At 53.7% G+C, this 26,043-nt stretch overlaps 1 protein-coding gene across 3 annotated transcripts in view; it reads left to right on the forward strand.

The window, feature by feature from the left end:
* The window catches only part of LOC115864970 (beta-catenin-interacting protein 1), a 152,403-nt gene that overhangs the window by 46,527 nt on the left and 79,833 nt on the right, over positions 1–26,043 (forward strand). Inside the window, exon 6 of one of the 3 annotated variants that reach the window (XM_060283379.2) lies at positions 4,184–6,632. The exons of the other annotated variants lie outside the window; for them this stretch is intronic. Within the exon in view, the coding sequence (XP_060139362.1) occupies positions 4,184–4,242 (59 nt within the window). The 3' untranslated portion in view covers positions 4,243–6,632. Of the gene's footprint in view, positions 1–4,183; positions 6,633–26,043 lie in introns of those variants that run through there. 3 annotated transcript variants of the gene reach the window in all.

Below are 26,043 nucleotides of genomic sequence, written 5' to 3' on the forward strand. Positions count from 1 at the left end.
TTTCTTCTAAGAGTTTCATAACTTCAGCTCTTATATTTAGGTCATTCCTCCATTTTGAGTTAATTTTTGTATATGGTGCAAGGTAAGGGTTCAACTTCATCTTTTACATGGGAGTATATTTCGTTGTCCCAGTACCATTTGTTCAGTTCTTTCCCATTGAACCCTCGGCACCTTTGTCAAAACTTAATCGACCATAAATGGGAAGGTTGATTTCCAGCTTCTCAATTCTATTCCATTGATCTATGCCAATTTCCACCCAAACTTGTTTACAGTAGCTTTGTAGTAAGTTTTGAAATTCAAAAGTGTGGGTCCAACCTTGTTCTTTTTTCTCAAGATTGTTTTGGCTCTTCTGCATCCTTTGCGTTTCCATATGAATTTTAGGAGCAGGTTGTCAGTTTCTGCAAGAAAGGCAGCGGGGATTTGATAGAAATTGTGTTGAATTTCATCCGGCGATGTTTTAAGACATTGATGTTTTGTTCTTTTTAGAGTCCAAATTTCATACTTCATTTGTTAAATTTATTCCTAAGTATTTTATTATTTTTGCTGCTACTGTAAATGAAATTGTTTTCTTAATTTCATTTTCAGATTAGTCATTTCTAGTTTATAGAAATACAAATGATTTTTGTACATTGACCTTATATCCTGCAACTTAAACTTGTTTATTAGTTCTAATAGTCTTCTAGTGGCTTCCTTAGGATTTTCTATATGTAAGATCCATGTCATCTACAAATACAGTTTTATCAATACTTCTTTCCAATTTGGATGCCTTTTATTTCTTTTTCTTGCCAAATTGCCCTGGATAGAAACCTTCAACACAGTATTGAATAGAAATGGTGAGAGTGGACATTGTTTTCTTGTTCCTAATCTTGAAGGGGGAGAGCTTTCAATCTTTCACCATTAAGTATGATAATAACTGTGGGTTTTTAGTAAATGCCCTTTATCAGATTGAGGAAGTTCACTTTTATTCCTAGTGTGTTGGGTGTTTTTATCATGAAGGGGTATTGAATTTTGCCAGATGTGTTTTCTATGTCTATTCAGATGATTATATGGTTTTTGTCCTTTTTTCTATTGATAGGATATATTACATTAATTGATTTTTGGATATTAAACCAACCTTGCATTCCTGGGATAAATGTCACTTGGTCAGAGTAAATAATCCTTTTTATATGTTGATGTATTCCATTTGCTAGTATTTTGTGAGTATTTTTGCATATCATAGGTATTATGAGTATCTATATTCATAAGAGAGACTGGTCTGTAGTTCTCTTTCCTTGCGATGTCTTCATCTGGTTTTGGCTTTATCTTTTAATGGGTCAGAGAGTGTGGAACAGGAGAGACTGATCATCTTCTCCCCTCCTGTGCTCATGGCATCTGGTGGGAAAGGACAAACAGAAAGGACAAACTCTGAACCCAAGTGCAGACAGCGTCAGCAGAGGTACCAGTGGGGTGGACCAGCCTTGTCGGTAAAACAGGATAGTAAACCTAGCTGACGGCGCAGAGGCGGTGGGCTCGGCCTGCTGGCTTCCTTGTAACATCTTCCTGTTGTGAGTCCTGCGTTTCCAGGACAGTGAGAGCATCTGAGGAACCCCCACATCCTAGCCTTTAAGGGAGAAGGAGGGACCATGAGGGTTAACCTTGGAGACCCCTCCTGGCTCTCAGGCTCTAAGAGCTTGAATCTTAATAACTAACTAAGCAGCTCACCCTCCCTGTTAGGTAACTGGCCCAAGTTCCATGGAAAAGAGGAAAGGGAAGGGCAGCATCCTCGCCCAGAGGCCTGTGAGCTCAGGTCAGGCTCTTGTTGAATGATGAGTACCAGGCCAGCCAGTGATAAGGACAGGTCAGACAATGCTCTGGAAGAGCCTGCCCCCGCTCGGGCCCCAAAGGAAAGCAGATCCCTGGTGGTGAGGCCTGGAAAACAGCAAGTCCTTTAGGAACAGAACACAGTACGGATGGGCAGCAGCTCTGTGGGCCCTTTCCGCACCCAGCTAGCAGCAGAGTGGGAGGCTCTATAAATGGGAGCTGCAGATTCCTAGCCTTCCCCACCCCAGCCAGGGATGGGGCCACCAGCTGGCGTTGCAGCACTGCCTCAGGTGTCTTGCTAAATAGTTGTTGGAGTCCCTGCATGACCTTGAGGAGGTGACTTCTTTCTCCACCTCTCAGGGTGTAGCCCAGCTACACACACTGGGCAGCCCCCGAGTCTGGGCTCCTCCAAGGAGCCAGTGGCCATTCCCTCTGCAGACTCACTCTTCCTTCCTGGGGCAGCTGGTGCTATTTTTGTGCCTGCAGCTCAGCACAGAGGCCCAAGGTCCCTTCGAGAAAGCCCACGATACAGGCAAGGAAAGAAGTGAGTGGGCTGTCCCTGTTCATTGCATCTTTTGCTCACAAGTCCCCTTTCGTGGTCTCTCTTCAGCCCCCTCCTCCTCAGCGAGCTGGAGAGGCGGCACTCGGGAAAAGCCGGCATCTGTTAGGTAACCAGCTCAGCTGCCGTGCAGGGTATGATGTAACCTTGGATTCTGTGGTTGCTAGGAAAATTCTGCCGCAGTGGTATTGCGTGGTCCGAGGACTGAGGCGAGAACAGAATGTTCCCGGGACGACAGGGGAAGGACTGGTAGGGCTTCCCAAGCAAAGGAGCCCAATCCCAAGAAGTCGGATGATTTGAGCTCCTTTCTAGAAGCTCGTTCCCCTTTGCAGGAATAGAGGTTGTACTGGTAACAGCAGAACCCCATCAAGGCAGATGGGGCATGTGTGGCACGGTTACTCCCCTGTGTAGCACCTTGGCCCTCTGGTGCCCCAAACCGAAGGACACGCCTGTAATGTTACATCCTTGTGGACAGGCCCTCCTTCTACAGCACCCATGCCTGCGTGCCTCCTCCGTGTGGCAGGGCAGTTAGGAAGGAGGTCAGGACGAGGCTGCCAGTGGGAAGGGGTGACTCCCTGTGGCGTGGACGGAGGTGGCCGACACCACGCCCCGGGGTGGGGGCCGGCCGTGGTGGCGTCCTGCCCTCTCCCTGACTCCGTTTCACATGTCCGCCGCCCCACCGCGCCCCGCTGCCCGCGCGCCCCTCAGTGGCCTTTCCTGTTTCTGCTGCTCCGATCCCCCTCCCTGGGAAGAAGTCCTCCAGCAGAACAGAAGAGAAGTTTGTCTAAAAGGCCATGGGCAACTGACTGTTACTTCACGTTCAGGGTGCTACCAAGAACGATCCTTTAGAGAAAGGGGAGAGCGGGACTTCCCTGGGGGTCCAGTGGTTAAGACTCCGTGTTTCCACTGCAGGGGGCACGGGTTTGATCCCTGGTTGGGGAACTAAGATCCTATATGCTGTGCAGCCAAAAAAAAAAGGGGGGGGGCAGGGGGAAAGGGGAGAAAGTGGCAGGGCCCAGGCAGGGTCCGGGCCCAGGAGGTGGGGTGGGACCTGCAGGTCACCTCACCTGCCCTGCAGGGTCTGCCACTCAGTCCTTCCTGCCCAGCAGCTTCAGGTGGGGGAGGCAGGTCAGCATTTCAGGCTCTTTCCCTCCTTCCTGCCTTTTCTGGCTGCATGTCAGAGCCTGTCTTATGGAAAACAAGACAAAGGAAGTGATTTCATGAGTGCCTGGACCAGAATCCTCAAATCCACCATTAAAAATAACAACAAAAAGATTATGGCCATTATCTGTCTCCATGGGAGCCGGGCCGACCACGGGCTGGAAATGGGCCTGGCCGCGCTCCCCTGAGCAGGTGCTGGGTTTGGGCAAAGAGGACTGGCTGTTAGGAATTATGAGCAAGATCCTCCAAAGGGATCAAAACAAGAGTCTTAAGAAGGAAGAGAGAGGTTCCCAAGGGCCCCCGGCTTTGGTGACCTTGGAGCAAGGGTCACAAGCAGAGCCCTGCTCCAGGACAGCAGCCTGGGTTCTTGGCACGCTCACCTCTTCACCGTGTAGCCTTGAGCAAGCCTCTGAGCCTCGCCCCTGCGGCCTGCAGCCCACAGCCGTGCAGCAGGGTTGCTGGCCTACCCTGGCCAGGCTGTAGGGGAGGCCCAGGACCAGAGGGGAGGTGGGCTCCCCCAGAAGCACTTTGTTCTCGGAAAGCACCCCGCTACAGTGGACTGACTGACACTGCATCGGGGGCCGCAGCCTCCTCGCCTTGTCCCAGGTTGCAGCCCAGGGCCAGAGGACCATCCAGCAGCAATTCTTTCGCCCTGGTCTGCAGGTGCAGAGGATGTGGTGATGGCGTTTTCCAGGTCGGAGACGGAGGACCGGAGGCAGTAGCTGCAAACCCCTTGGAATACCCTGGAGGCTGGCAAAGGCCAGGAGATCTGTGTGGACCTCACCGGCTGAGTGGCAGAGGGTCACCTTCCCTACCCCGACCCCCTCACCCCACCCCTTCCCGTCCCGCCCCACGGCCACTCAGAATCCTCCAGGGAGACACCAGTGGTGCAGTTACGATTGGCTTAAAGGGACGGACTCATGATTGGCTGCGGGAAGAAACCTTTTTATTTTTAAATCTCGACCAACGCAAACCTTTTTATTTCTGACTCTTATTTAAAAAAAAAAAAAAATGCGCCTCGGTGTATGGCTTCTCAGGAAGCTCTCCGAGCTCTGGTGCTTTATTTCGGTCACTTTTTAGGAATGTGAAGAGGTCCGATTGGCTGCTTAAACTGGAAAAGGATTTTGATTGGCTGGCTAATGGGAAACGGTTTTTTTTCTTTGATTGGCTGCAGGTGTCCTGCTGATGGCAACAGCTCCTCTCTTTTGAATGTTGAAAACAGGGTTTGGGACGTTGGTTGTTATATTCGACTTGAAAAAAGAAAGAAAGAAAGAAACCAAGTGCGCTTTGCAATATTTATTACGCAAAGAGCTTGCTGCTGCTGCTTTGACGTGTTTTTTGTTTGTGTTTGCATTTGATTGGCTTTCGATATGTGTGTTTGGTTTCCCATTGGCTCACCCATGACTCCTGTTGCCATGGGCTGCCCACGCCCTGCTGCGTGCGGGCCCTCTCCAGCCCGGGGGTCCACCTAGAGAGTGCTTTTGCTTTAATGACCACACCAGGCTCCATCAGCGAGGGGACCCCTAGGACGCCAAGCAGGGCCCACAGCTGGAAAACAGGGCCCCAAGGAGGTTTGTGTTGTCCTGAACGAGCAGCCCAGAGCTTAGAGGTGACCATTAGCCAGGATTTACACGCATCACTTCATGAGTTGGCAACCAGCCAGCATCCCTTGGTGAGAATGGAATCGCTCACACGCACCATCCGGGCCTCTCCAGCCTGCCCGCGCTGAGCCATTCCCTCCATATTCAACTTCCTGAGGCCTCATGGTGGGGGCTCCTCTTATAAGGGGCAGGAGCTGCCCAGCTCTGAGACCCCGAAACATAGCAGAGGTCTCTGCCCGAGAGCCCAGAACGCCCACAAAGGCCCCAGCTTGGCTCACAAGGCCCAGGAGGCCTTTGGCGCGAAACGCACCCTCCCACCTCCCCCAGCCTCCTCCCGAGGTGTGTGCTGCCAGCGCAGTGGGTCCTGACCAGCCCTGGGAGCTCTATCATCCGAGGCCGTGCCCTTCACTGCACTGCCTTCAGAAGGGTCTCTCTCCGCAGCAGCCTGGAAGGGACAGTGTCATTATTTATGAAGTGCCCACTGGGACCGCTGGCTGGGTCTTCAGTGAGCGAGTGCCACCCGGCTGGCCCTCAACCCCGCCCCCAGAAAGACATTGCAGAGCAGTGGTCTTTGAAGGGCTGCAGGAGCCCCAAGTCTTCCCACCTGCCCTCCTCCCCCTGGAGGCGGCCTGTCCTGCTCCCTGCATCTCTCGCGGGAGTGGAATCTGGGTGGGGAGTTGGAGGAAGATGCGGGCCTGGGGAGGGGAAGCCTCCCCACGCCCCCGCCGCGACCTCCCACCCCCATCCCGGAGGTAGTAGATGGCTGAGGTCTCCTTCTCACCCCAGGTACCCAGAGCCAGGAGAAGACGCTCAGGGCCAAACTTCCCCCTTCTCGGGGCTTGGGGCTGTCGTGGAGCAAGGGAGCTGAACGCCAGCGTGTCCCGGGCCCCAGCCCCCGGGAGCCCCATGGCCCCGTGGCCGTTCACACTGTGCTCTGAGCTTCCTCTGAGCCTTGCCCCAGCGGAGGACTTGACACGACCTAGACACCCCATCCTCCTACACACAGGGGCCCCCCGCCCTGGCTAGCTGGCCATTAGTCTGAAAAGGCCGTTGATCCCCAGGGGACAAGGACTGTGGACCCCAGCAGGGGCCTGAGAGCATCCTCCTCCAGGGGGGGCAGTGCGTGTACACACACATGTGTGTCTGTACTCGTTCCCAGCTCAGTGGCCCGCAGCTCCAGCTGAGCCCCTGGGGAAAGGTGAGTTTTGTTCAGTCTCCCCCCACCACCCAGGTTGTAACATCTGTTATCAGCTGTCTTTGCCAGTGTTGCCGGCTGGCCCCTCTCCTTGTACCTGTAGCCCCCGTCAAGGGTCCGAGTCCTGGCTGACGGTGTGTTCCTGCCCCAGTCTGTCCTTGTCAGGGTCATGGGCCTCCCTCTTGTAACTTGCGATGGCCCTGATCTGTCTCATCTTCTGCAGAAGAAAAGTGGAAATGTTGCTGTGGCTTCGTATTTCAACTAAAAATATTTCTGTTGAAGAAAATAATTAACAATAAAGATTTTTAATAGTTTGGCTCATGAGCTGATTTCCCCGCATCACGTGGACTCTGCTGCTGGGGCCCGCCCTCCCCGAGGAGGGGCGAAAACACCATGTTTGCTAGTTGAATTGTCTATGACCTGGAGTGGAGCCGGGGGTTTGGGAGAATTCCCAGATCTACCCACCCCAGCTGACACGTCTGTAGGAAGGGTGAGCCCCCTTTTTGACCTGGAGGTTCCCAGTATTGTCCTAGTTGGGCTGAGGTCAGTAATCCTCAGACGTGGCCTCCCCACTCCATGCTCTCAAGCAGACACTGAGCACCCCGTCTATCCAGACACCCCAACATCCTGTGTGATGGCAGTGGTCTTAGAATGCTTGTAACAAAAGTCCAAACAGACTATCCATCCGTCCATCGTCCCAGAAACAAGATCCGTTGGTGTTTGGCTGTATATTCAAGTTCGGAAGCTAAAGTCATTTCTGCTTGAGGAATTTTTGCTTTGGAAGCATTTTCTAGAATTTTTCATTTCCACCCTTCATCGTCCCATTTTAGGTCTTTATTTATTTTTTTTCTGCTTACATGGACTCAGTCCTTCTATTTCCTTTTCAAAGAGTTTCCCTGGGTGCTGAATGCTATGAGGTTTATAGAACATGGGGACTGACGGCACAATCGACAAAATTAAATCTTAGGGTTGGAAGAGATGTTGGAGGTTGTCTGGCAGCCCATGTAGTAGCCAGATGTGTGAGTCCCCTCTGAAGCATCTCAGAAAGGGCTTGTCTGGCCTTTGCTTGAATACCCTGTAGGACTGGGGAACTCACTACCTCACAAGATAGCCCATTCTACCTTCAGGTAATTTATGCGCAGCCTTATATTGAGTTGGTCTGCCCTTCTCTGTAACTTCCTTTTCCAGGAAGGAAATTACAGTTCTTGAGAGAAAGACAAAAAAAGACAGCTGTGTTAGCCAAAAGCTACGTGTCAAGGGACTCATGTTAGGGAAATGATGTATAGAATCTCCCCACCCCCAGCCGGTGTTGTGAGTGGCACTGTCGGTAGCTAACCTTGGACTTAATCAGCTCCTCTAAGCTGGGCCATCGTGCAGAGGGAGGGGTTGGCTGGCCCGGATACCACCTGCCCAGCCCCCAGAAGAGAGCCTGGCACTGGAGCCGGGAGGGAGGAGTCTCCCAGCGCTGTCTGATGGGAATTAGGCTACTTCAGCAGGGGAAGGGGGAACACTGTGGGGGCAGGCCTGGGTCTCCCGGGGTCTGTCAGCCCACACAGCAGGCAACCTTCTGGGTCCACCTTCCTAGGTACAGGGCAGGGGCCAGCAAAGACCCGGACCTCAGGCTTGGGACTGCTGAGGCCTGAGACAGCTGGGGGCCAGGCTGAGCCTGGGGGAGGCCAGGGTGGGCTGAGGAGGGAGGCAGGGCACCTGCACTTGCTGGTGTTTCCCAGGCCTGGGGGGAGGGTGGCGGAGAATGAATGAAGCCTTCTCCCTGGCCCCGCAGTGAATAGCACCTGTGAGTGCTATCCAGGCTGCTCCTGCCTTTGAACAGGGCCCTTTGTGACAGGGAAAACGATCCCTCCTGGGCACCTGGTTCAGTGGTGGCGGCTTCCGGAGCAGGGGAGCTCGCTGGGCCCCAGGGGACCGCCCCCCATCACCCACCGGCCCCGCCCTCGCAGTCTCTTTCCCTCCCCCGCTCCTCCTCTCTCTGTCTCTCTGGCTCGCTCGCTCTCTCCTGGCTGCCCACTCCTGTTTTGGAGGATGAGCTACGCCTAGACTATCCTGAGGCCATGGTTAGAAAACACTTCTGGCAGTTACCCGGTGGTCTAGTGGTTAGGATTTCAGGCTTTCACTGCTGTGGCCCGGGTTCAATCCCTGCTTCGGGACTGAGATCCTGCCAACCACCCCCCCCCAACAACAAAAAAAACAAAACCAAAAACACTTCTCCATCCAATGAAGCAACTTTCTCTTCTGGGGCGATGAGTGGTGTTTACAAGACTTGGGGGCTTGGGGCACCATGACTGCTAGTCCTAATTTAAAGAAAGTCCTCATCAAAGGACAAGGGCAGTAAAATGCCTTTTGAATACAGCCAGTGCATCGCTTTGGCTTGGAACTGAGCCTCACGGACGGTTTCCGAGCGGCGGGGGCGGAGAAGTCAGGGAAGGAGGAGGGTGTGCAGCAGGTGGCCGCCTTGTTGGCACACCTGTGGGAGCCCCGCCGCACCTGCACAGCCCCAGAGCCTCTGAGAGTTTCCTCCTCTGGGCCCTCGGCCTTGGCCATGGAAGGAGGTGGGTTTTCGCAAACATCTTTTATGCAGGTGACACCCGCATAAAGGATTGTTTTTTTTAATCTTTTGGCCGCACGGTGTGTGGGATCCTAGTTCCCCGACCAGGGATCGAACCTGCGCCCCCTGCATTGGCAGCATGGAGGCTTAACCACTGCACCGCCAGGGAAGTCCTGGTGTCCCAGTCTTAATAACACAGTGAATGTGTCTTGGGTGGGTGTTATGTGTGTACAGGTGCGTAGTACTTTATGTACACCATCTTCAGTCATGTGTGAGCTAAGTATGTTATTATCCCCATTTTACAGATGAGGAAGTGGGGGTTACCTAGTTTGCTAAAGGTCGGCATGGTACAGCCGGAACTTGGACCCAGGTTGTCTGACCCCAGACTCCATGCGTATAGCCACTACTTCCAGCTTTGACAGGAGGGGGCGGGTTGGGACTGGGGTAAATCCTGTGTCGCCAGGCAGCCCAGTACCTTTTCCCCAGGGCCATTCTGGTGCTTGCCCTTGTTCTCCAAGCCCTGTTGTGTGCGACTCTAGTAGGTTGTTAACAGGTATTTGTCAGGCAGGTTAACCCATTGCTGGGTCCTCGGTTCAGCCCTCATCTCCAGGATGAAGCTGCTGTCCCAACTTGTCCATTCTGACGCATGCTTCTCGCCTTTCACCCATTCTGAGGCCTCCTCGTGCGGACCTGGCAGTTCTCCAGGCTAAGCTGGTTTCTCTAGCATAAGTTCCTCTTCCACTTTGCCCTAACTCTTCCTGTTCACAGCCCCCCGCCAGCACCTGGCAGTCCAACCTTGAAGCACACCCGTGTCCAAGTGAGGGCAGTGGGAGAGCTCTGAATCTGGGGACAATGGGCCGGGTTTGTGACCCTCTGTACCTTTGGGCAGGTCTCAGCCTGATTTTTCTCATCTATAAAATGGCAATAATAATAGAAACTAGTGGACCTTTGACAAACTACATGAAAATGCTTTGAACCCAATAAAGCCCTGGACAAACATGGTTCTCTCCTGACCTCATTTTATGCTGTTTACTCCCATAGTATAAATCGTTACGTCTTTATGTCTTTGGGGGCTGGGGAGACATTAAGTGTCCACAGCAAGAATTCTGAAGGCCACCTGGTGGGATTGAAGCAGCTGTGTGACTTGGGCCAAATTACCCACCACTGGAAAGACAGAATAAAGCAGAGCATCGATTCTATAAGGCTGTTGCTGAGAATGAACGAGATAATGCACGTGACAAGCTTGGCCGCATGAGCCGCCCACAGTGGGTGGTCAGCACAGGCGGTCATCATTCAGTCACCGTGACGGTGTCCTCCACCCCCATATTCCCTGCGTATAAGTCACGCAGAGCAAGGCCTTGTCTGCAGCTCCCGGCCGTGCGTCCGATCAGGTGCTTGTTGAATGCTTTTCTGATGAGGATGAAAGAGCTGAGAGGCTCCCTTGTTGAGGCCAGAGCTGCCTCCTGCTTCCGCCCCCCAGGGCCTCTCCCTCTGCTAAGCAGCTTTGCACGCAGGAAGAGCTGTAATTGGAGCAGAGTCCCTCAGCCTTCCGGAGCCCACAGAGCTGAGGGGGGTCCCCCAGATGGACCTTGTCATGGCTGGACAGGCAGGGAGAGGCCTCTCGGAGCCTGGGGGTGGGCCATTCTGCCAGGGTTCCAAGGACCCTCCCGCTCACTGGCTCGTGCTTCAACTCCAAATAGAATCCGAGGCAGCCAGGGAAGGGGATAAAATTAAACCCTTGATCATGATCAAGTGGTTAAAGAAAAGCCTATCCCAGCCGGAGATTCCTTCCCACAGCGGCTGGCTCCGCCTGAGAGCAGACCGAAGATGGAGCCGCTGGCTACTAGCGCCCAGCCCCCTCTGCCCCTCCTCCCTCATCAGAGATCCCCCCCACGCCCCGCCCCCCAGGCCTGAGGTCCCCCAGCCAGAGCTGTGGAGTGGAGCAAAGCCCCCGTCAGTCCCCGGGGTGGCCGCTGGCAGGGGAGGCCCTCCCGGACGCTGGACTCGGGAGCTGCACAGACCCGGGTTCAAACCCAGGCTCTGCCAGTTACCAGCTGCGTGACCCAGACGAGTCACTGAAGGGCGCCAAGCCTCTGCTTCCTACTCTGGAACGTGCCTCCTGGGCTGTGGTCTGGATGCAGTGCGTGGACACCAGCAGTGGCGGGCCTAGGGTGGGCCACCCGGGAGCAGCCTGCCTGGGGTCGGGCACGTGTTTGTTCACTAGAGGGAATTTCAAAACAGTAAAACTGGCTAAAGTTCTGGTCCACTTTTTTTTTTTCTTTTTGTCTGCACGCACCAGCAACTTGACCTCCCCTCAGGCGGCCTCTTCTGAGCAGGCCACACTCAAGACTCTGGCTGAGATGCCACCGAGGTGATGGGCCTCCCAGGCCCGGCTCCGGGGCCCTCCATGCACTTCCCTGCCCTCAGGGCCACCGTGGGCAGCGCAGGGACAGCCTCCTGTCCTCACCTGCAGCCCGGCCTGTTGAAGGTGGCTGCAATGGCCTCAGGGCCACCGTGGGCAGCGCAGGGACAGCCTCCTGTCCTCATCTGCAGCCCGGCCTGTTGAAGGCGGCGGCAAGCAAGAGGTGATGGCTGAGCCGCTGGCACCTGGCAGCCTAGCCCGTGAGAGGAGGAGGCCTGAGCTGTACCTTGGCCGGGAGCTGGGACGCTGGGAGAGGAAACAGTGAGGCAGTAAAACTAGCCCTTGTTTCCCAAAGTCTGCGCTCCCTCCCATGTCCTGGCTCACAAGAGAAACACCCACCGCCCCAGGGAGCCAGAGGCCCAGGCCCGGGCATGGGGAAGGGGCCCGGATGAGGGGGCGGCCGACAGTGGCACCAGCCTCACCCTCAGCTGTTTCCACAGACCCTCCCAACGCTCTGACGGTGCCCAAGGCAGCCTCTGCCAGGCCTCCCTGGCCTGGCGTGGCCCCTCCTGGCCAGGCCTGCTGTGCAGTCCCTGCTGTGCGCCCTCAGAAACACTCTGCGCCCCTCACCCCCAGACTCCAGCCCAGAGGAGGCCGGGGGAGGCCGGAGGCGGGGGGCTGGCTGCCCCTGCCCACCCACCCCCTTCTTAGCCAGACTGCCCCTGCCCGCTTGCCCCCCTGGGAAACTGGTCCAGCATCCCAGGGGAAGGTGGTCTGTGGGCTTTCCTCTGGCTGAGTCACCCGCCCATAGCACGTCCGAAACTGCTGAGGCCGCAGGGAGGCCATGCCCTGGGAGTGGCAGCCTGGACTCTGGCCCCTCAAGGTTTCTGTCTAGAACCTTCCTTGGTGGCTCCCACAGGTGCCCCTAGCTCAGGTGGCCAGCTGCAGAGGGGAGCCCTGAGACCTCTGGCTGGCCCCCCCGGACCTCTCCAGACTTCCAGGGAGTTAACCTGGCCCAGCTGCCCCAGCTGGGCCCCTGAAACACCGGCTGAGGAAGCTGGGCCCCTGAAACACCGGCTGAGGAAGCTGGGCCCCTGAAACACCGGCTGAGGACCTCCTGCGTGTGAGCTGGAAGGTGGCGGGTGATGAGAGGGACCCAGCCGTGCGCTGTGGAGACGGAGGAGGCCGCCTGGGCAGACTGATCTGGAGACATGCCACAGTGTCCTGGGAGGGAGCAAAACCCTTGTCACGGAGGAGGTGGACTCAGGCCTGTTGCCAGGAGCCCAGGCAGTCAGAAGGGTCCCTCGGAGCTCCGGCACCTGCCCGTGGGGCTGTCCTCCTTGCCTGTTGTGTGGCCCAGGGGGCGGGGCGGGGTATCAGGGCAGGGCAGTGGCAGAAGCCTGCGGGTCCCCTGGGGTCGCTGGTCCCTGGCTTCTCTCCGGCAGCCAGACCCAGAGGGGGCAGCTGGAGGAGCCCGGGAAACTGCTTCTGAAGGAGAAAGCGTCTGGGGGGTGATGTGCCGGGGCAAGCCCGGGAGTTCAGGCTGGAGCCGGGCATTTGCCGGAGAGCTGGCAATGCATCCTCACCGCCCTGGCCCGCCTGGCGGATTCCTGCTGCCGCTGCTGGATGGGCAGCTGCCAGCACTAGCTCGGGCCTGCTCTGGCCGCCCCCTCTCCAGGCTGTGTGATCTATTCAGGGCCCAAGCATTTGTCCTGGGGGACTAGGAGGGTGAGAGGGGGTGTCCTAGTGCCCTGTCCCTCCTCTGAGACGTTGGGAGGACGAGCTCATGCTTGTATGTGGAGGGCACCAGCAGCTTATGAGATTAAGCTCTTAAAGGTCATTAGGCAGAAGAGGAGGCTGGGGCAGGGTGGGGAGGGGGTGGGGCATCGCCAAGAGAGCACTGGACCGCGCCCAGGGTCTGGGCGCTGTACCTCCCTCCGCCACTAACCTGGAGTGATTCCATCCCATGTGTCTGAGCCTCAGTTTCCCACCTGTGAAGCAGGGGCTTGTAGGAGTCATTGGTGCCGCTCCCCAAACACTCCCGTGCGCTCCCTTCCAGGCACACAAAAGGATTGTGTCCCCCTCCCCCTCTTTTTTCAGTTAAGCGTGGCCCTGACTTGCTTTGGCCAATGCAACATGGGCAGAAGTGCTGGGCCATTTCAGGGGGAGGCTTTAAGAGTTGCTTGGTAATGTTCCAGAGGTGTCTGGCCTATGAGCCTGGGCCCTGGCAGAGCCCTTGTGCCAGTCTACCAATGAGGAAAGAAGTGTGTTGTTGTTTTGTGCCCTGAGGGTCTTGGGCCTGTTTGTTTCGGCAGCATCACCTGGCCTCTCCTGACCACTAGATAGCACTGGTGATCTCGAGCCTTTGAGGCTCAGTGGCATTCTGACTCTTGCTGTATCATAGAAGGCTCTGTTCTGCTCACCGCCCAAGGGCTCCCCTGAAACCGTGTGTCTGGGAGCTGCTTGCCTTTCTGGTACCCGAGAAAGCACAAGTAAGGCTGCCCGCATTCCCACCCTGTACCCTGCAAGGCCGTGGCTGCCCTTTGCACGCAGGATAAAAATCTCCCCTCCCTTGGGTAGGCAGCCCAAGGCCCTGGTGACCTGGCTCCTGCTAACCTCTGACCTCATCTCCTGCCACGCTTCCCTGCCCTCCACACCCAGCCCCTTGTCTCCTCTCATCACCCAGACACGCTGAGCCTGCCCCCACCTCAGGGCTCGTGTGCTGGCTCTTCTCTCTACCTGCAATTCTTCTCCACATGGCTGAATCCTCAGTTTTCAGATGTCAGCTCAAGTGTCACTCCCTGTCTTAGTCTGTTCAGGCTGCTACAACAAAATATCACAGACTGGGTGGCTTATAAGCAACAGAAATTTATTTCTCACAGTTCTGGAGGCTGCAGGTCCAAGATCAGGGTGCCAGCATGGTCAGGTTCTGGTCTCACCAGCCCTCATGGTGTCCTCACGAGGTGGAAGGGAGGAGGGAGCTCTGTGGGGTCTCTTTTTTTTTTTTTTTTTGCTGTACGTGGGCCTCTCACTGTCGTGGCCTCTCCCATTGCGGAGGACAGGCTCCGGACGCGCAGGCTCAGCGGCCATGGCTCACGGGCCTAGTTGCTCCGCAGCATGTGGGATCTTCCCGGACTGGGGCACGAACCCATGTCCCCTGCATCGGCAGGCAGGCGGACTCTCAACCACTGCGCCACCAGGGAAGCCCTGTGGGGTCTCTTTTATAAAAGCACTAATCCCATTCATGAGGCCTCCACCCTCGTGACCTAATCACCTCCCAAAAGCCCCACCTCCTAACACCATCACATTGGGTGTTAGGATTGCAACATATGAATTTTTGGGGGGGGTGGGGCACAAACATTCAGACCACAGCACCCCCTTGAAGGGGCTTCACTGACCACCCTATATTGCTTTCTCCTCCCTGACATGCTCTATCCCATTTTTCTGTTTATTTTCTTTATCTGAAAAAGCCTTATTTATGAATTTCTTCCTTTGCTTGTTTATCTCTCATTCCTCCCACTAGAAGGTAAGCTCGTGGGAACAGGAACCTCATCTGGCTTCTGCACTGCTATGTCTCTAGTACCTGACATATTGTAGCCTCTCAATAAAGATTTGTTAAATGAATGAATAACCTTGACCTTGAAATAGCTTCCTCTGCTGAGCCCTCTGTGACCCACAGATACAGTGACTCTATTTTCTGAACAAAAACAAAGAAACTTGGGACCTACAGAGAGAAGGACATGGTCTGTTTCTCTGGCTGAGGCCTCAGGGCACGTTTCAGGGGGGCTGGGCCCTGACACCTGTGTGGCAACCTATACCCACAGCCCTGTTGGGCCTGCCTTGGCTGGTAAAGCAACCCCAGGCTCAGGGACGTGCAGTGGTCACAACCTTCTGACTTGAAGGCAGCAGAAACCCATCTCCAACTGGATCCCGTCGCTGGAGAGGCTCTGGGGGTAAGTTTGTAGGATGAACGCAGTTGCTGCGGGAACCAGGGCCTCAGGGACTGGAACTGGAGACTCACTGCTTTTGAGGGGATTCTCCTCTTCTAGGTCCATCGCTGCTTGTGTCTGCTTCACCATTTGGTCTTATCATCTCCTTTCAGACTGACCTCCTCCTACAGCAGCCTCAGTGCCCCAAACAATCCCAGGGCAGTGTCTGATTGGCCCTGCTTGGGTAATGTGCCACCTTTGGACCAATCACAGTTGCTGGGGCCTTAGCCACATCCCCTTCCTGTGACCGGGGTGGGACAGGCTCTTGAGAGCATCATCGCCACCAGGGCCACATGCAGAACAGCAGTGGTGCCTAAAGGGAATGATGCTGTGTGATTGGGGACAAGCCGTCCACCACTGGGCTCTGGTGCTGGTTGAACCCCAGATGGTGAGAAATCCCACGGTGACATCAATCCTGGGTGCTCAGCTAACCTGCCACGGGGGTAGGAAGAGGACCTGCCCCTTGAGATCAGGGTTTTCTTCTTCCACATGTAGACCTGGTTTTGCCATCCTAGAGCAGCACTGTGGTGTCATGTAGCCCCTACCTAGGATGGCAGGTGTCCCACAAGAGTAAAAGAAGGCCGGAAAATGCTACATGCTGTACACATGCTTTTGGAGAGTCGCAGTATACTAAAGGTTCTGAGAAGTCCTGCAATAAAAACATCCATTTCATTTAGCTTTTCATCTAGCTTTTCCCTCCCCTATTGGAACACAGAACTCAAGTCCTGAGCCCTGCTGCTTATGGGTTGTGTGTGATTTCTCCAAGCTTCAGTTTCCCCACCTGTGAACTGAGTGATAATACCAACCCCCATAGGGTGGTTTCAAGTGTGGAATGGAAACAGGTCTTTGGTAAGTATCTTGTGAGCCTGAAAGCCCTGTGCAGACACCTGACTATTTTCCGGTTTAACCCGGGAAATAACACATACTCTGTTTACCTTACAAGGTAAGTAATCCTGAGTCATTAAGATTAGGGGATGACAAAGGGAAAGGAGGTGACGCATCCAGGATTGGCCAGACAGGTGACTAATCAGAGGTGGGTGCAGAGGAATTCCAACAGCAGTGCTGTGGAGACTAAAGGCTTGGGGGCCAGGAGAACAGAGGCCACAGTGATGGGAAACCCTGGGAAGAGGTGCTGGGCAGGAGGGAGGTGCTGGCTATCACTGCTGAGTCTTTCTCAAGCCTTCTAATCAGACAGCATCACTGGTGTCCACTCCCCGAGCCTTCCTTGTCTCCCATGGGGAACTCTGCATAGGATAGAGGTGGGTCTATGAGTTTGCTTGGGCTGCCTTAACAAACACCATAAGTGACTTAAGAGAAATTCATTTTCTAGGGAAGTCCCTGGTGGTCCAGAGGTTAGGACTCCATGCTTCCACTGCAGGGGGCACGGGTTTGATCCTTGGTCGGGAACTAAGATCCTGCAAGCCATGCGGTGCAGCCAAAAAAAAAAAAAAAAAAAAGAAAGAATGAAATTCATTTTCTCACAGTTCTGGAGGCTGGATGAAGGTGTTGGCAGTGTTGGTCCTGCTGCGGACTGTGAAGGAGAAATCTGCTCCAGGCCTCTCTCCTTGGCTTGTAGATGGCTGTCTTCTCCCATGTCTCTTCACATCATCCATCTTCCCTCTACGCGGCTACATTTCCCCTTTGTATGAGGATAGCAGTCATATTGGATTAGGGCCCACCCACAGTGACATCATTTTAACTTGGTTACTTCTGTCGAGACCCACCCCCTCCACATAAGGTCACATTCTGAGTTACTAAGAGTTAAGACTTAAACATAACGAACTTTGGAGAGACACATTCTACCCATAATGGTGGGCATTCTCCCGAGTGGGAGTCTCCCTCCATCTCACCAGCCCAACTCCTTGGCCAAAAGCATGTGGATTGTGGCCTCCTGGCAGAGAGATGGAGCCCGTAATTGTGTTAATTGCCACAATACCAAATCTGCAATTAATATGCCGTGGGAACACTGAGCAAATGGACTAATAGCACATAATTGGACCTAAACTACACCCTCAGCAGGGCCGTGCGGCTGCGCTCCGCTGTTTATGCTCCTTTTCAAATTAGCAAAGACGAGCAAATTAACATCCGTTTCCCCTTCACCCTGCTCCGAGGGGAGCTGGGGGGGAAACGCGGGGAGGGGGGATGCTTGGCAGGCACCCTAGTTGGAGCTCGTCCAGAGCCGGGCACCAGGCTGGCCTTTGGAGCTGTGGGCAGGATGAGGGTGTTGAAGGAGTGAGGAATCCAGAGCTTTCCACAAGTCCTGACACGGGGGCTTTGGCTGACCCCCCCCCCACCCCCACTAGGATGGCAGAGAGTCTGGTGACCAGGGCATGACTCACATGCAAGTGGCAGCTGTTTGGGGCCTGGGGCAGGATGGGTTCGGCTTTGGAAACTTGAGGCCTGGTGCTGGGATCTCTCGTCCTTATTCCTGAGGTGGTGGTCAAGTCCGGGGGCAGATGGCAACCCTCCTCAGAAGGGCAGATACAAGCTCCTCTGCCCTTTCCGCACGCAGGCGGCCTTGTGTTTCCTCAGCCCCAGGGACAGCTTTCTGGAGCCTCCTCTGCCCGTGCTTGCCTCCTTCAGCGGCAAGGTGCCCTGCTCGGGCCTGCTGGCAGCCAGCCGGAGCTTCTATCCTAACACGTGGCACCCCCGGCCCAGCCAGCGCCCCGCAGAGCCTCCACCTCCCCCACCCACTGCCGCGCGTCTGGGGCTCCCTGTGCTCATACTTGGCCGCCCGTCTGCTTCTTCCTTCTTTCCAGCTCCCAGGTCTTGCCCCAGGGACACAGGAATGGACTGAGCCTGTGGCCTGCGGTTCAGGTAGTGTTTCCTCGCCCATCTATCTGGGCTCCTAGCTGGGCTTGTGGGGGACCAGGGTGGGAGTCGGATTAACAGACTCCTCAGCTGGCCCCCTTCCCTCCCCTCCAGGCCACTAGGGTGCCCCTGCCCCCTAGGGCCTGGGCGGAGGGCGAGGGAGGCCCTTCTCGCTCCAGCGCCTTCCTGAAATTTGCTTGTCTGCCTTTCCCAGGCTGTGCTGGGCCTCCTGCCTGGCTCCTGCTAAGCCAGCCACAGCAGGGCTCATTGAGAATTCTTGGGTCCTCTCTGCGGTTGGTCCATGCATTGGTGTCGGGGAGACTGTCTGCTTCTGACAGTCAGCTTCCTCATTTGCATCCCCTAAATCAATGCCTTCAGATGCTGGAAGCCCAGCGCAGCAACTGAGGCCAGCAGGGGAGAGGAGAAAGGGCTTCCTGCTGCCCCTTGAGGCCCAGGGGTGACTGGAAACAAGAGCCCCTAAGGGAGGGCACAAAGGGGCGGCAGCAGAAGCCCCTCCCTAGGCCTCCCCTGGTCCCTCCCGCCTGCCGAACAGGGAAGGGGGCAGCACCTGCCCTGTGGCTTTGCTGTGATCTTCTGGGCCCTGAAGATGCCTAGGGCTCTGACCCAGTGCCAATCCTGACCATGCATCCACCATACCAGGAGCTCCCAGAGCTGGAAGAGGTATTGGACAGGATGGAGGTCAGCCAAGCAGTTCTCCCGTCTGGACGCCCCTCTGACTTTTCCTGGTGTTGCAGAAACTTTCACCATCAGAGCAGTTTCTGGGAGCTAGTGATGTCGGTAAGAGCTTAAGCTTTATGGCCAGACAGATACAGGTTTGAATCCTGGCTCTACCACTGAGCTTTGTGACCTTGGGGCAAATTACTTGACTTTTCTCAGCCCCAGCGTCCTCCTCTGTAAAAGCATGATAATCATGGTATTCACTGCGTGTGATCGCTGCTAGCATTGAAATCAGATAATGCACAGAATGCTTCTTGCACAGCAAACACTCGCCATGTGAGTCATGCTCGTTATTTCTTGATTTCTGGGGGTGATTAATCCCTGCTACACAGATGAGGAAGGAGGGGAAAAAGGTATCCCTGAGCAATTAAACGAACGGGAGGCTTGAAAGAGCCAGAGTTTCTGAAATCTGGCTCTTGATTTTTACTGTCATTTGCTGGTCCAGGAAAAAACACAAAAAGGCCAGAGGAACCTCTGCTAATTCTATGCTGCACGGTCTTGGCAAGTCACTCAACCTCTCTGAACTCCTGCTTCCCATCAGTTAAATAAAAACCCCTATGAGGGAGGTTGTTGTGAGTCCCAAACGCATCAGATGCCCTTGAGAAAGGAAGTATGCTAAACAGATGCAAAATCTAAAGGGCTGCATGAAAGTAGTTATTATAACCATCATCAACTCCTTAGACATCTCAAGTACACTCATATACATCATCAGCACCACCGTCATCATCGTGGGAGCAGTTACCACTAACTGAGCATCTAATATGTGTCTCAGACTGAGCTCAACTCTTCATATGCATTCTCTCACTTGATCCTCACAATAATCTCAAGGAGGTATGGGACTTCCTTGGCGGTCCAGTGGTTAAGACTCCGAGCTTCCATTGCAGGGGGCACAGGTTTGATCCCTGGTCGGGGAACTAAGATCCTGCATGCTGCATGTCGTGGCCAAAAAAAAAAAAAAAAATCTAAAGGAGGTTGATGATGATGACGATGGTGATGATGACCATTTTACAGATGAGGAAACTGAAGCTCAGAGTATCTAGGTTGTCTGGTCTTTTCTGCTAGTAATCGGAACCCAGGTATATCTGAAGTAAGACCGTGTGAGTAAGTCAACCTTCCCATTTTTTTTAACCACTTATTCTACAACCTCACCCGTAATTCTAGGAAATATGATGGAGCTACGGATAGAACCCAAGTTTGGTGCTGTTTCCACTGTGCCCAAACAGTGGCCGTGTTTCCTCTGGGCAGTTTCTGCCCTCGCCTTTCCCTCCTCCCTGGAAACCCAGTCTAGTCCTTTCCATCAGTGTGTTGTATGCAGACAGGGCACATCATATTTGGCTTGTATGCCCTCAGAGGGACCACGTTTGCCCATATGTGGTGTGTGTGTATAGCGTATTGGGTGTATGATTGGTGCTGCAGAATAAAATAGCCACCCCTCCTCTCGGGCTTCCCTGGTGGCGCAGTGGTTGAGAGTCCGCCTGCCGATGCAGGGGACACGGGTTCGTGCCCCGGTCCGGGAGGATCCCACATGCAGCGGAGAGGCTGGGCCTGTGAGCCGTGGCTGCTGGGTCTGCGCGTCCGGTACCTGTGCTCCGCAACGGGAGAGGCCATGGCGGTGAAAGGCCCTCGTACCGCCAAAAAAAAAAAAAAAAAAAGCCACCCCTCCTCTCCATGGCGCAGAAGTGAGTGGCACGCGTGCATCCCCTGGCAGCCCATCCAAAGAGAGGAGAAAAGGCTGTGTGTTAACTTTGGGAGTGAGCATAAGCAGGAAAGCTCAATCTCTGTCACTTTTGGGGGTGCAAAAGTGAGCTGCGTGGCTTCTGTGTCAAGGTGAGTTTTCCTTTCCTGGAAAATTTCACCAGCCAGAGATAGCCGATGCTTCACGTGTGGGAATTCCTGGTTCCTTTGCAAGTGGAGAGCTATAGAAAGCTTTGGAGAGAGTCTAACCCAAACCCATGCGCCCCAAGCCGAGTCTCTGGAGACCACAGGAATGCCCCTTCCTAAGTCAGGGTTTCTGCCACTTCCAGAGAGACATAAAGCCCCGAGCCATGGACAGAAATGAATAATGATAACAGCTGATGTCGTGCGTGGGTTCCTCTATCCCTCACATCCACCCAGGGAGGTGGGCACTGACTTATCTCCATGTTACAGATGGAGATACAGAGATTGGAGAGGTAGAGAACCTTACCCAAGGCCACAGAGGGAGAAACCAGTACAACTGGCAAAAATACAAAAAGGCTCACTGCCTCACTCTTTGTAAAAGCAAAAGACTTGAAACAACACATCATTAGGGAACTGATGAAATAAATTCCAGTGTGTCCGCAGGAAGGAAAACTCTTTCTCTACTCACAACACCTCTTTTTTTAAAAATTTTACTTTTGGCTGCATTGGGTCTTTGCTGCTGTGCGCAGGCTTTCTCTAGTTGCAGCGAGCGGGGGCTACTTTTCGTTGCGGTGCGCGGGCTTCTCATCATGGTGGCTTCTCTTGTTGCAGAGCATGGGCTCTATCTAGGCTTAGTGGGCTTCAGTAGTTGTGGCTCACGGGCTCAGCAGCCATGGCTCACGGGCCTAGCCGCTCTGCGGCACGTGGGATCTTCCCAGACCGGGGCATGAACCCGTGTCCCCTGCATCGGCAGGCGGACTCTCAACCACTGTGCCACCAGGGAAGTCCCCTCTACTCACAACACTTCTGACACCAAATGTGTGGGTCTTCCACACCAAAAATTCTCTGATTCTCTGTGGACATCAACTGGGTGTCCTACAAATGAACTTAATCTACTAATTACCTAGAGTTAGTGCAGACCCCACGAGTTAGGGCTCAGCCCCACCTGCCTCTACTTCTTTTGCAAATCGCAGGTAGTGGGTCCCCAGGTTACCCACACTTGTCTGATCTGGCTGTGACCCTCCCCTTCAGTTTCAATAATTTGATATAATGACCCACAGAACTCGAGGAAACACCCGACTTCCCTTTCCCAGTTTATTATAAAGGATATTATAAAGGATCCAAAAGAACAGCTAGATGGAAACGTCCCTAGATCAAGATCTGGAAAGGTCCCGAGTACAGGAGCTGCTTTCTGTCCCTGTGCAGTTGGGGTGCATCACTCTCTCAGCAAGTGGGTATGTTCACTGGCCCAGAAGTTCGCCGAATCCTGTAGTTCAGGGATTTTTATGGAGGCCCTATTATGTAGGCATGATTGATTATTAACTCAATCTCCAGCCCCCTTCTTCTCCCTGAGGTTGGGGCAGAGTGAGGCTGAAATTTCCAAGCTTCTAATCACGGCTTGGTCTTTCTGGTGACTGGCCCTCATCCTGAAACTATCCAGGAGCCCACCAAGAGTCACCTCATTAGAACAAAAGATGCTCCTATCACCCAGGAAATTCCAAGGGATTTAGGAGCTCTGTGCTAGGATCTGGGGACAAAGGCCAAATATGGATTTCTTATTATATTACAATATTATGCCACACGAGGGAGTACTACGCATCTGTGAAAAGGAATGAAGACTCTGTTTGTATACTGAGATGGAACCATCTCCAGGATATTTTACTAAGTGAAAAAAATCAAGATGCAGAACACCTGGTGCGATATGCTGCTTCCCCCTTGCCCCCGCCGCACTGCATGGTATGGGGGATATTAGTTCACTGACCAGGGATCGAACCCGTGGCCCCTGCAATGGAAGTGCAGAGTCTTAATCGCTGGGCTGCCGGGGAAGTCCCGTGATAGGCTGCTTTTTATCTAGGAAAGGGAGAGACATATCTAAATATTCACTTGCATTAAAAAAAATTCCCACAATAGAAGGATAAGCCAAAAAAGACAAAATGGTCATCTTCAAGGGGAGGAGGGGACAGGAAGGAAGAGGCAGGAATGGAACGAGACTTCTCTGAGCATCTTGCTTTCTAGATTTGACTTTGGACCCATGCCAATATTTAATATAATCATATAAGATTAAATGGAGGGACTTCCCTGGTGGCGCAATGCAGGGGACATGGGTTTGAGCCCTGGTCCGGGAAGATCCCACAGGCCGTGGAGCAACTAAGCCCGTGAGCCACAACTACTGAGCCCACGTGATACAACTACTAGAGTGCCACGCGCCTAGAGCCCGTGCTCCACAACAAGAGAAGCCACCACACTAAGAAGCCCGCGCAATGCAACGAAGAGTAGCCCCCGCTCGCTGCAACTAGAGAAAGCCCGTGTGCAGCAACGAAAACCCAGGGTAGCCAAAAATAAATAAATTTTAAAAAAAGATTAAATGGAAATATTATAAAAGGGAAGGAAGCGGATAGATATGGGTTTGTCCCACCAGAATTCCTGCTCTTAAGCACACGTCGTCTCGTCCCTCATTAATTATCCCTTCTAACGGCAATGGAGTGACCTGGCCAGGCCATTAGAAGGCAGCGATGCGGCCAGACCTCCTGGCTTCCAGGGCCTCGGGGAACCCTGGTGGTGGTGCTGGGGCTGTGGTTTTAGTCCTATCTGTCACTCTCATCAAGATTCTCACAACCTTCTCCCACGCAGCCCTGAAGTGGGTTTTCCCCCAAGAACATCATTAGGAGAGCGGCCACAACGATGGCTTGCCTGCCTCCAGCTTCGGTTCCACAAACACTGGCCGAGCAGCACATGCTGTGTTAATAGTAATAACCCGCCCACCAGAGAAGGACTCGGCCTTCTGGCAAAGAGCCTTCCTGCATAAGCCTTCATTTCATCCGTTTCTACTCTGGACTTGGGAATGAACAATCCAGTGAGGAACCCCAGCCTGGATGAGGAATGCCTCCCAGGACCTCAGACAGCTGGAGGGTCTGACGTGGAGGGGCAGGCTGGCTCCAAGTTGTGGGATCCCATGCAGGGCTTTTTTTTTTTTGCATCTTGGGCGTAATTTCCTGTAGGGAGAAGGCATCGTTTGGGCTCAGACATGAAATTGAATCCCAGGTGTCCTTCTTTCGAGCAATGAGCTGAGCAAATTTTACATTTGCTCATCTGGAACCATAAAAGTACCTTCTGGAAAGAGTTGCTGGAGGCATAAGTAATATGTCACTTCCAGGTAGAAAGCTTAGGCTATTGTTATTAGCAAAAGCCATTTCAAAGGATGCGGCACCATGGAAATTCTGTGTCCTCTCTACTTACTGCACAGATGGGCTGACTATACGTTCAAAAGATCAAGTCTTCCTTGCCTGGCTGACAAAGCCACCGGCTCAACCTCCCAGTCAGTCGCCGCCTAAGGATGGGCCTGGGTGGTGCCTCATTTCCCCCACTCCAGGGCTCCCAGAGCTGCTGCTGAGTCAGCAGCTGGCTTGGCTCAGGCAAGGACCCTCTCTGCTACCCATAGCCTCAGCTTGGATCGATCCCCATCTCAGGGCCATTTTGAGGCCATCCATCACGTGGAGACCTCTGAAAAGTGCCAATATGGCTGAGGCTATCGTCAGGCCAACCAGAGACTGAGTTCACTGGTTTCCCTGGCTTCCAACACGCTCAAGCTGAGCCTTGCAGCTGGACTAACTGTCCTATGGGCACTATCTCAGCGTGTGCGGGTTGCACTGAGCTCTGGGGCCGCCTGCCTGCCCACCTGCCGCTGGACCTGCTTAGATCTATGTCTCTGTTTCTCTAAGGGACAGAGTGGGTAAGAAGATAAAGGGATCAGGATTGCAGACACCAAAGAGCTTCAGTTTGTGTTGCTTATAGAACTGAATACATTTTCCCTCTTGGCATCAGCCTACTGACTCAAAACATAGTTCTGAGATTATGCCTTTCTGATTTTATGTTTTGTAAATCTCCAAGGTCCCTGGAAACCTACAGGCTATGTTTTTTACTCTCTGAGATGTGATCTGCATGATAATAATAAAAAACTAACTCAGCAATTCATTTCGTTCATCACCGAGTGTTTATTGAGGACCTACTGTATGTTCAGCAGTACGCTAGGAGCTCGAAGGAAAAGAACAAACTACCATAGGTTTAGACCTATTGTATATTAGTCTCTAGGAGGCACTTTAATTGCATCATCTCATTTAATTCTCACAACTCTAGGAAATAGGTATCATTATCCCATTTCACAGGTGAGGAAAGAGATTCAGAAGGTTCTGTAACTTGTCCAAGGTCATTCGTAGTAGCAGAAGCCAGAATTCCTATCCAGTGCTGTCTGACTGTACCATCTGGGTCCTTCCCACTAGAATAGTGTGGAGAAGAAGAGGACACATGTGGAGTAGTCAATCAACAGCACAAAGTAGCAGATTACGAAGCCTGGATTGTTGGGTTAAGAGCATGTGGGTTTGGGGAGCGAGGGCCTGATAGTCCAGAGGACTTCCTGGAGGAGGCAGCCCAGAAAGTGCACTGGTAGGACCTGAGGCTCAGGGCAAAGGTTGGGGATGGTGTACTATGTGATGCTGCCCCTGGGAAGGAATGAACTTGAACTCAGAGAGTGGTGAGACAGTGGGCCCTGAGGTCAGCTGGGTGGGGCCCAGGCATGAGGGGTGGGAAGCCCAGCAGAGCTGTCTGGGCCTGATGAGGTGGCAGCAGGGAGCCACTGGGAACCAGGAAGGCCCGGAAGCAACAGCAACACCCGGAGAGGATGACTCTGCAGTGCTGGAGAGAAGGAGTGGGGGGCATGGCTTGGAGATGGCAAATGGGGGGCCAGGCAGGTGCCTGGGGGAGGGGGTCTATCCAAGGGAGTCTAGTCCTCTTGGACTCAGGGGCGGGATGGGCAGGGGGATGAGATGTGGAGTCTTCAGGCTTTGGTGGAGGATGATTTTGAGGGACAAAGGACAGGGAAGAGCATATTCCATCGCAGACTGCTTTGAAACTCCCTCCAAGGTCACATCACACCTCTGTTCACTGCTGTCCAAGGTCTTCCTGTGGCCTGTAGGATTAGGTCCAAATCCCTCATCCTGACATTTAAGGCACCTCACAATGGCTTCGATCTACCTTTCTGGGCTCTTCACCCACTACTCTCCTAAATAAGTCCTCTGCTCTCCACAAACTGAGTGACTCATTCTCCTCCCAGCCTCCCAGGCTGCCTGCCCACCCTCCCTCACCCCATCCCAAGCTGGTCTCGACAAAGCCGTCTCCACAAAGCCCACCAGCCGGTTAGACCCTCTCAGCAAACAGGGCCAAGGGCAATCACTGTGCGGTGAATCACCTTTGATAGCTCTTCCAGCAGAGTCTTGAATAATTAACATTTTATCGTTTAACCTTTGCTGTGGGTGTCTCCTTAATGACAGCCCTGTCCTTGAGGGCTGATCTTTTTACAGTATTTGTTTCAACTAGGGAAGTCATTTCGCCT

Source organism: Globicephala melas, chromosome 1 (genome assembly GCF_963455315.2).
Source record: "Globicephala melas chromosome 1, mGloMel1.2, whole genome shotgun sequence".
NCBI classification, from domain to species: domain Eukaryota; kingdom Metazoa; phylum Chordata; class Mammalia; order Artiodactyla; family Delphinidae; genus Globicephala; species Globicephala melas.